Source organism: Carica papaya, chromosome 2 (genome assembly GCF_054855325.1).
Source record: "Carica papaya isolate Zhongbai chromosome 2, ASM5485532v1, whole genome shotgun sequence".
Lineage (NCBI taxonomy): Eukaryota > Viridiplantae > Streptophyta > Magnoliopsida > Brassicales > Caricaceae > Carica > Carica papaya.
In genome coordinates this window covers 4,184,770-4,195,803 of record NC_142310.1, presented here as the reverse complement: position 1 = coordinate 4,195,803, position 11,034 = coordinate 4,184,770, and the positions used below count along the sequence as shown (strand labels likewise).

The 11,034-nt window shown below is 35.0% G+C and overlaps 1 protein-coding gene across 1 annotated transcript; it reads right to left on the bottom strand.

Moving 5' to 3' along the window:
* Window positions 1–2,181: 2,181 nt before the first annotated feature.
* Window positions 2,182–4,190, bottom strand: LHCB4.3 (light harvesting complex photosystem II). The gene is made up of 2 exons (XM_022048237.2): window positions 3,632–4,190; window positions 2,182–2,625 (listed from the first exon to the last, which is right to left on the bottom strand). The coding sequence occupies exons 1-2, from the start codon at window positions 4,151–4,153 to the stop codon at window positions 2,308–2,310; spliced, it is 840 nt and encodes a 279-aa protein (XP_021903929.1). The 5' UTR covers window positions 4,154–4,190; the 3' UTR covers window positions 2,182–2,307.
* Window positions 4,191–11,034: the final 6,844 nt, after the last annotated feature.

Sequence of the window (11,034 nt, the reverse complement as noted above, 5' to 3'; positions counted from 1 at the left end):
ATAAAATACTACATCTTGTTGAAGTCTAAAACATTTTGAGTATTCTATTGAACCAATCATTACCATATGACAATCTCATATGGAGCCATGCTAAAGATATAAAATATACAATGAAAAATGAATACCATCAAGCATGGCATAAAAGTGCGACGAATTAATAAGTACCTCTTAGGGAATCGAAGTCACCTTTGGAGAAAAATATAGGGGGTGAAGATAGATCCTTAAATGAAACACATGATTTGGTATATATGCCATAAGATTTTGCCTATTAAAGGACGATTACTTACTTAAAGTGTCCAAGTTAGTCTTATATGTTGTATGAGAAGTGACAAGACTATTTATTATGTCTTTAGAAGATGTGCTAATATAAATATTATTCGACAGTATTGCCCATTGTGTGAGTTCGATCATAGAACAGTGAATTTTTATGAGTGACTTTTAAATGGTTTATCAAGTGAGATGACACAAACTAAAGGGTTCATGTTTATGTTATAAGGATTATGATCGGCTAGAAATAAATGATTATTTTAAAATATGTGGATGGGACCTCCTGACTTAACATCTCGCCTGGATACTTACTTTTATAAGTTAGAAAGCGGTAATGTAATAAAATGAATAAAAACGACGATAATGTTAATCAATACATATAATAAGAAAATCAGCTTACATGGTCTCCTCCACCACAATGTATGTACAAAATTGATATTGATGCTTCAATTCTTCCTGATGGGTCAATGAGATGGGATTATTTAAAAAGATTGAAATGCATGTGTTATTTTTATTGGTACATGTTGATTTACTCTTTAATCCTTTATGATGTTGATAACATTAATTTTGACTTGTTGCTTAAAGATATTTTGTACTTGATGCGCTATTTTATTTCTATTTTTTTATCCCCGATTCATACATGTGGTAATCGATGACATTTTTGCTAGGAAGGCTCATATAATAATACTTTATGGTAATTTGTATTCATATTAGATACCTACGAGGTTAGTTTTAATTCTCATGTTAGATATTTTGTCACTGCTAAATAATTGATGTATTGTTTAATTCTTCATAATAATAATAATAATGATTCATCATTTTAAAAGAATACTTAATAATATTTGAATTTTATATACATTCGAATACATGTCATACGAATAAATTATGTTTTAAATATTGATTACACATACACCATTACATCATTTATAATTAAATGAATAGGTATATTCGGCTACATCTGTATTCATAATCTAGGCAATTTGCTCAGCATACGTTTATAATCATCACATTGCCTATAATTATTTTTATATATTCATCACGTAACTACATAACATTACTGAAATATACACAATGACTTACTATAAAAGATTCATTAAAAACAACTTTTGAGATAGTTTTTTTTTTAAAAAAATCCAATAATAAAATATCAAACAATTCAACCCAATTTAATTAATTATATCACCAAAAATTTATGCTGTATATATATATATATATATATATATATATATATATACTCACACACGCACATACAACAATTCAATAATTTTTTTTACTAATGGGGGGATTTTGATTTCAAATTATTTATGGTGAAATATAAGAAATTAAGATATTTTACTCTTTGGATAAATATTATTTTAGATGTGCAAGAGAGAAATTGTTGGACCTGCCAAAGTCCATACCCTTACCAATCAATCTCAAGTATGTATGGCCTAGTAAATTAGGCTATTGGGCCCATTTGTTTGTTTGATGACCCAATTGAAAATTATTTGAGAGATGCTGTCTGTCTTCATTTTGAAGAAATATATATATATTTCTTATCACATGAAATGTAATGTTAAGCAAATTTTTTGTTATAATAAAAAAATTTTATATTAAAGTATTTGGTAATATATATTTTTCTAACTAAATTACAAATATCGAGAGATTTCTATATAATTTAAGAAAATTATAAAAATAAAAAAGGCCAAATTAGTCTTATACATATATATATATGTTATATGTAATCTATAAAAGTAAAATACACCAAAATAGACAATGATAATTAACTAGTATTCCCTTGATGGATAATCCTTAATGTTCTCGAGTAGTCATAATTAATTAAGCCATCTGATTATAATGCTTTTGCAAAAAGTGTTCATTTTTTCCAAATCTAACATATAACTTACACAAGACATATTTACTATTTTCAGAGAGTAAAATCCATATTTTCATCTGAATTTTTTACCATAAATAATTAATTATTACATCGTTGAAGTGAAATATTTTGCATATTTTCTCAAGATACTTATGTATAGATCTTTTATATATACATATATATGATCACTGGTTGAATGAAGCTAGGAAACTGATGGGACCTTTGCCAGTAATGGCTGCCTCAAGGGCAAAGATAAGGAAAGCCACCATAGCCAATCTGGAGTGCTTGATTTCAGCCAGTTGCAGAGACTCTAATTTCTCTGGGTCAGATGCCAAGCCAAGTGGGTCAAAGTAGCCGCCAGGGTAAAGTCTTTTTTCTGGGTCAAGCTCTGCATTTCTCTGGAACTCGATGTACCCGATTACTATCACCTCTATCCATATTAGGGTTGTCAGTGAGAATGGCAATGGAAGGCCAAGGTATGATGATCCCTCCACCAACTCCACCTATATATACATATATATATATATATATATATTTAAAATTATAGTTTTACCCATGTTAATTGTTTGATCAAATTGTAGTTTGTATGAACTTTCGAACAATGATAATAACTAAAATAAACAATTTTAGAAGGTATATAATTAGTTATTACTTGACCCATCTTCTCATATACATATATATGTATATGTATATATAAAAGCATTAATGGCATGAAATACCAGTATATATTCACGAATGTATGCATCACAAATTTTGCTTGGATAACAAGGAGACACGATGAGGAAAACTCTTTGTGATAAAACATATCAAATTATGATCATAAATATGTTAGCTACATTTGAGGATGTGTGCATATACAATGTACCCTTTTATGTATGTATACGTGCACACTATATACCTATGTATATATTCATTGGGTGCTTATATATATACTATATACGTACATATATTTTTAATAATTTTCTTGCATAAAAATACGTGGTGTTTTTTCCTTTATTAATACCCTTCTTGGCCATGATGAATATATTATTTATATATAAATAAATAAATCTATTTAAATGCAGGCCTTGTAACAGTAGATAAACAAGCTTCTTATATATGTATATATATATATAATATTAACTTAAAATATGAAAAATTTTAACTGTGTGTATATATATATATATATATGCATACATGTGTGTGTACATATTCTTAATTTAATTTATGTTGAATTGTCTTTTTAGACTAATCAAACGAGTATATATATATATATATATACATGTTTGCATAAATTATTTTATTAAAAAAATACTCATATATCTACTTAGAGATCAAATCGAGCTATATATATATAGATATGCGATTAAGGCATGCAATATTTACACTGAAATGTAAAGAAAGAAAGATGAAATTAAAGTATATATGTACATATACACACGCGCACACAACAAAAGAAAACGAATTAACCATGCAAGTACGTATATCTGTTTTCATGCGTATATAGGTCCGTATGTAGTTTATACGTACCTTGCCAGCATCTTGCCATGCAACGCCGGTGAGAGCCTCCACGGCGACGGCGCCGAGAGTGCCGAGCATAGCCCAACGCCCGTGGATCAACTCACACTCTCTGAACCTCTGCAATCCGAAGACCTCGCTGTACGGCTGGAACGGCGTCGGCTTCAGCTCAGTCGTCTCGGCTCGCACTCCGATCACGTCTCCTGCTACATTCTTCGCAAGGTTCTGGTCCAGCGAGTCCAGGTCGAACTGCAAGTAGTCCACCGGTTTTCCCAACCCGAACGGGTCGAACCCACGGTCACCTACCATCGACCCGTCCAGCCATTCTGGAGGAGTCGCGCCTGGGAACCAAACCAGCCGCTCCGACCCGGCTGTCGACTTTGGGGTTGCTTTCTTTGCCGGTGGTTCTGTCTTCTTTCGGCCAAACCCAAAACGGGCCTGGAACCTGCCGGAACTCGGGTTGGGGATCCGGATCCGGGTCCCAAACAAATGTGACGCGGCGGCAGCTGTGGTTGTGGCGGCGGCAGTGGCCATTGCTGGGGTCTTCACACTTTGGCTTTTACAAAACGAATTCTTTTTGCTTATATTGTGAATTATATATATAGAGAGAAAATAAAATTTGTTTTTTTTTTAAAAATCAATATTTTGCATTTAAGAAATATTGTTTTTTTTTTCATTGAATTTTCATATCTGCATTTTGTAATATATAATTAAAAAATGTTTTTGTCTTTTAAAAATTACCCTTTTAAAAAAAATTTAGCAATATTTTCATGACAATTTTTTAAATAATTTTTTTTGGGGGTAATTTTTTAATTTTTTGTGTGGTTTTTATTTATATTAATTTAATTTAATAAATTTTGTATTTTGGTGTTGATTTGATGGGTGTGAATGGGAATGTAAAGGGCCTTATCTGAGCCTTATCTGCTTGGAATTGGATGGTTGATAGTTACGATGGCCTCCTTACCTTATGATGTGGGAATGTCCTATGATATGTTTTTGACATTTTCTGATTTTTACAATTTAAGGATACAATTTTTCTTTCGAAAAAAATGAAAATAATTCGAAATTTTGAAAATTAATTAACTTATTATATATTTTCACCTATTTTTGTTAAATTTTATAATATAATTAGTGTGTATATATTATTTAATTAAATAAATATATAATTTTTTATTAAAAATGTATATGAAGTAACTATTAATATTAATTATGTACAATTATAGTAAAAAAATTTATGAATTTTTGTACACAAAAAAACTAACAAAATAAATAATTTTTTTTTTATTAGAAATATGATTAAAACTATAAACTTCTAATAATCTAAATTGAAATCATCTGCTGGGCCTCAAAAGTCAATAGAGATCCATCAAGTACGACAGTGTTTGGTTGAAGTTAAACATAATGTAGGCTGCCTGTTTGGTTATAATGGCGAAGTTAGGCATGAATTGATGGAGAGCAAAATTGGCCACTAATGAGTTTCAATTTTACATATGAATTGTAATACCCGAACCTGAAATTTGATTCGGTATCAATTTTGATATTTATAAAAATAAAAAAAAAAATTTTAAATTAATTTAATTAAATTTTGTTAAATTATTTGAGAAAAATAGGTTAGGGACGTAATTGAAAATAATTTTAAAAAAAATATGTGAAATTTTGAGTTCGAGTGGTGTTTTTGAAAGAAAAATTAAAAACAAGAAGTCAAAATATAAAAAAAAAAAATTCGGCCACGTGGGACGGACCAATCAGCAACTCCGACAAATTAGAGCACATCGCGTGGCAAAAGACAGTGACGCCGGTGCCACGGGGGCAATCTGCGTGCCCAGCGATCCGACGACCCAGATTCGATCCTACACGCATGAAAGACTCAAATTTATTCCCTCCTTAAGTGCGATCGGACGAACAAGATCAATTGTGATGAACGGTTCAAACTCGCCCACGCAGTCGGCCTAAACAGGCAATGATCGGCGGCTCTCCTCGCTCCACATCGACGCGAATAGACAACCCAGATCGATGCATGATGAGTATAAAAATATTGTGTCGCATGGGAACCCTAAGCCTAGCCGCCCTGCCTTTGTCGGAGAAGAAGGACCAGCCACTGGAGAAGGAGATCGACTTTCGGCTGCTGCCACACTAGAGTCACCACTGACTGCGAAAAAGGGTAAAATTCTCCCATACTCGCTCGAAATTTGATTCTGAGTCTCCCCATGGCCATATTGGAGCAAAATAGGTGGTGGGTGAGCCGGAAACTACGGGCAAAATCTGGTGAAGCCGCTGCGACCGAAATCCTAAACCCCTTCCGATGAGCCCCTTCCCATTTTTTGTTTTACGCAATTTTCTGACGATTGTGTTCACCGTCCTTTTCTATGCTGGTTAGCCGAAAAGGAAACCCTAGCAGCGAAAGAGAACCGGCGGAGTCGCTACACATAGAGACCCATTAGGACACGTAGTAAATAGAGTGACGTCTCGAAACATCGATTCGGGTAAGGATCCCTCACCCTAGTCTCTATTACAGTAAATAGAGATTTAATAATTGATAATTGTATGTTTTGTAAAAACTAAAAAAACCTTAACAATAATTACAGGTCACTAGTGGAGCCAAAAAACAGTGTACATTTGCCCTAAACTCGTCTGTGTTGCCTATTTATTTTTCTGTACTGCCAAAATTACTTGTTGTTCCACTGTATGATTTAAATTATCACATTTAATCTTTTTCTTGTTATTGATTGCCTGATTGTATTTCTTATCTAATTGACTAAGTTGAAAATAAGAGCTTTGAGTACGTTTCTTGGTTATTAAAGTATGAAGTTGTATTGGTTGCATAAATTTTGTTTAATTAATCTGTGAATATGATATGAGAGGTTGGTATGCGCTTGGTCTTTATTTTGTTGATAGAGATCTTTAAGTGAAAGGCTTACTAGGTATCCTGTAAAAGAGTGGATGGGCCCGATACATAAGGATTCCTACCGTGAACGTTACCTCAGTCGGAGGCTGAAAAATTCCATACCAGAAGGATTTGAGAGATATAGTTCACCCTCATACCGGATGGGGTATTGATATAATGGAATGTTTAGCGCCCATTACTGGATAGAGTATGGGGACGACTAGTTAATTGATAAATTTAGATATTTGGTTCATGCGTAGGAAGACATCCCTATGAACCCCCAAGGGTATCAGTAAGTAGGTAAAAAAAGAAAAAATTATCGTTTTTGGTTCACTTGTGCATGAAATTGAAAAGTTGTATAGATATTGGCCTTCATATGTTGATTTTTAGAAAACTCATAACAGTAAGTATAGAATAGACGGTTTCTTCATGATAAATGAATTTACTTAAATTAAGGACTCTATTAGTTATTTTGTAACTTTTACCAACATTTGTTTTCTATATTAGTTATTAGTGTGATATTCTTATTAGACTAGTGTAGTTCACCATTCTATTAACCATTTCATCAAGAGGACAAGGATTCAGATCCCGATCAGTAAGAAGGTTGTGATTAGTTTACCTCCTGTACCCCTTTAAATGCTAGTAGAGGTTAACCCCTAGGACATTTATCTATTTGTTTTAAATCATTTATTTACTTCTTTTTACGAGCCACTATAGTAGTAATATTCTCGTAATCCTATTGGGCATTCTAATTTACTGTGTAAGGAAAGTAAATCTTAACATCATTATTCACTTCCGCATTTAAATTATAAATTCATCTCCATTTAAGCTCTGGACCTTTATATGAATCATATGAAAATGAGCCAATAAAAAGAGGTTTTATAATACTCGGGCTCGAAAAGTGGCTTGGGATAATTTTTCATATTAAATTATTTTATTAAAATAATTATTTAATCTATTATATTTTTATTTTATTAAATTTTTGAGAAAAAATGAATTGGGGACGAGATTGAAAATAATTTTGAAAAAAAGTGGTGAAAATTTGAGTTCAGATGGTGTTTTTGAAAGAAAAATTAGAAACAGGAGGTCAAAGTGCGAAAAAAAAAATTTCGACCATGTGGGATGGCCCAGTTAGCAGCCCTAATAAACCGGAGCACGCCACGTGTCAAAACATGCTAAGGTCAGTGTCACTCAGGAGGCTACGCGGGCAATTCGCGTGCCCAGTGATCCAACTGCCTAAGTTCAATCCCGCACGTGTGAACGACTCAATTCATTTCCTTCTTAGGTATAATCAGACGGATGAGATCAATTGCGATGAACAGGCTAGATTTGCCCATGCAATCGGCCTAAACAGGCAAAGATCGAAGGATCCTCCTCGCTCCACATCGATGCGAATGGACTGACCATATCGATGCGAGATGGGTGTAAATACCTTACATCACAAGGGAACCCAAACCTTAGCCGCCAGCTCCCGCTGGAGAAGAAGATCCAGGTGCGAGAGAAGAACGCCAACCGCTGCTGCACCAAAACCACTGCTGACTACCAAAAAGGTAAAATTTTTCCATATCCACTCGGAATTCAATTCCAAGCCTCCTATGGCCATATCGGGGCAAGAGAGATGGCAGGTGAGCCAAAAATTACGAACAAAGCCCAACGGAGTTATCGCGACAAATTCTTCCGATGAGCCCCTTCCCGATTCCCGCTTCCTGTTGCATGTGATTTTCTGATCAATCATTTATCTTTTAGAAGAGACATTCCCATAGCCCTATTGAGTATTTTAAATTATTGTATAAGGAATGTAAACCTTAACTCTATTATTCACTTTCGCATTTAAATTATAAATTCATTTCCTTTAAAGTTCTGGGCCTTTATAGTTGGTATCAGAGCCGCATTTCTCGGAACCATTCCTTACACAAAGACTTAAAAATAACAAATACGAATTATCACTCAACCCTTTTTGTGAAATGCAGGTACAAAGATATGAGGAGAGGAAAACCCCCACTAAACCGAGTAACGCAGGATGGTTTGCTTAGAGAGGATGTTGACCGACTCTGTGAGATGTTGGAGAGACTCATCTCTGCCCAGCAGCCCTGGGAGGAAAAGAAGGAGCTTCCTAACCCTCCCTAGCTGCCACAATTTGAGCCACCCTTACAACGGAAAGATCCGGAGCCACCCTGATACAACTATGCTCCTCCACCGTATCATCCGACACTGCCATAATACAATTTGGTGCCTTCACCGCATCATCCAGTACTGCCATAGTACAATTCGGTGCCTCCACTGTATTATCCGGTACCGCCACAAGGCTACCCAGTCCCTCCCCAGCACAATCCAGTCCATCTTCCATGAGACCCAGTTTTATCCATGATGGACCCAAGCTATATTGAAAGGTATAAAAGACTAAATTCATATACCTTTGTCGGGGCATCCTCTTTTGAAGAGGACAAGTTTTGGTTAGCTGAAATAGAGAAGGCCTTTACGACTTTTGGGGTGGTTCCCAAACAGAAAGTTGTACTTGCCACTTACATACTTGTGGGAGAGGTAGGTCACTGGTGGAAACTCAAGCAGGCCACCTGTCCGTTCCAGTCACTTGGGAACAGTTTCGATGGCCTTCAATGCAAACCACCTCTTAAAGCACCTCCGATATTTAAAGGAAATAGAATTTGTAAACCTAGTCCAAAATGATATGACTGTGTCGGAGTATGCCCAAAGGTTTTTAGAGTTGGACCGGTATTCTCCTGATAGCATGATAGATGAAGACAGGAAGGTAAAGAAGTTTGAGTGGGACCTTCGTTCTAAGATTAGACAGCAACTGTACGTATTTGAACTCAGTACCTACTCAGTTGTTCTGGCCAAAGCACAGCTAGTGGAAATGAACCTTCGCATCTTTCCTCCAGCAGTGGGGAATCCTAAGACCTTCAGTTTCACACCGCAGACCAGCATCCACTGTACCGGTTCAGCAGAATAAAAGGCTTAGGCTAGTGACTTAGGCTCCTCCTCAGGCTCTAGTAACAGGACGGGGTAGGACTTGCCAGCACTGTGATAAGGATCATAGGGACCGACCCTGCTATCGTCTCAATAATACATGTCGCATATGTGGGAGTATCATATATTATGCAAGAGAGTGCCCACAGAATCAGAACCAGTCCAGACCTCATATTTAGGGCAGAGCTTACAACCTCACTCAGTATGATGCTAAAGCCAACCCGGACTTGATACAGGGTACGTACACTATCTGTAATCATCTTACACATATTTTGATTGATACTGGCATTTAACATTCGTTTGTCTCACATACTTTTACACAAAACTTAAATGTATCACTCGCAATACTTGATTCTGTGTTGTTTGTGTCTACTTCTTGAAATACGACACTACTTAAGAGATTATATGCAAAGCTTGTATCATAGACATAGCATATAAAAAATTGAGTGTGAACCTAATAAATATTGACACAGGGGATTTTGATATAATTTTGTGAATGAACTGGTTAGTGGCATACCACACCACCATAGATTATTTTCACAAGAAACTTGTATTCAACCTTCCTACTGAGAAGCCATTTACAAGTTAATAAAAAAAATTTAAATGTTATTTCCTCATGACAATTTTCTTATTATATAGTGCTTTAACTAGGTTGTTTTTTCTACATTAGGCAACTCTAACAAAGAAGTTTGCATTTAAAAGATCCCAGTAGTCCGAGATTTTTCGGATGTATTTTCTGATGAACCACCTAGACTGTTAGTGGACAAAGAAGTTGAGTTCACCATAGATCTTCAGCCTGGCACCCACCCTATCTCAGTTGCCCCTTACCGCATGAGTCGAGTTGAGATAGAAGAACTGAGAAAACATATCAATGAATTACATAATAGTGAGTTCATCCGACATAGTGTGTCTCATTGGGGTGTTGGAGTCATATTTATAAGAAAATGGGATGAGAAATTAAGATTATGTATTGACTATAGAGGATTGAACAGGGTCACGATCAAGAACAAATACCTCCCTCCCCATAATTGATGACCTTTTTAACCAATTACAGAGTACTCAGGTCTTCTCTAAAATAGACTTTTGTTCTGGTTATCATCAGTTAAAGATTTGGGCAGAGGACATCCCCAAGATAGCTTTCAGAATTAGATACGGACATTATGAGTTCCTAGTCATGCCATTTGGACTAACCAACGCACCAGTAATTTTTATGGATTCGATGAACAGGATTTTCAAATAATTCTTGAATCAGTTTTTTATTCTGTTTATTGATGATATCCTACTATATTCAAAGAGTAGAGAAGAACATGTTTACCACTTGACTCAAGTTTTACAGGTTCTCAAAAAGAAGAAAATATATGTAAAATTGAGTAGGTGTGGGTTCTGACTTGAGCAGACTACCTTTCTGGGGCACATCATATCAAGGGATGGAGTATCAGTAAATTCTGAAAAAGTTAAGGTAGTACTTGGTTGGGAGAAATTGACATCGGCTAAGGAGATTCTAACTTTTTAGAAATGACAGGTTATTAACGCAAGTTTATGGAAG

Excerpts from the sequence above, each read along its gene's own strand:
- LHCB4.3 (XM_022048237.2), bottom strand. The coding sequence starts at position 4,153 with ATGGCCACTGCCGCCGCCACAACCACAGCTGCCGCCGCGTCACATTTG. Across the intron at positions 2,626-3,631 it reads CATGGCAAGATGCTGGCAAG|GTGGAGTTGGTGGAGGGATC; the intron begins GTACGTATAAAC and ends ATGTATATATAG.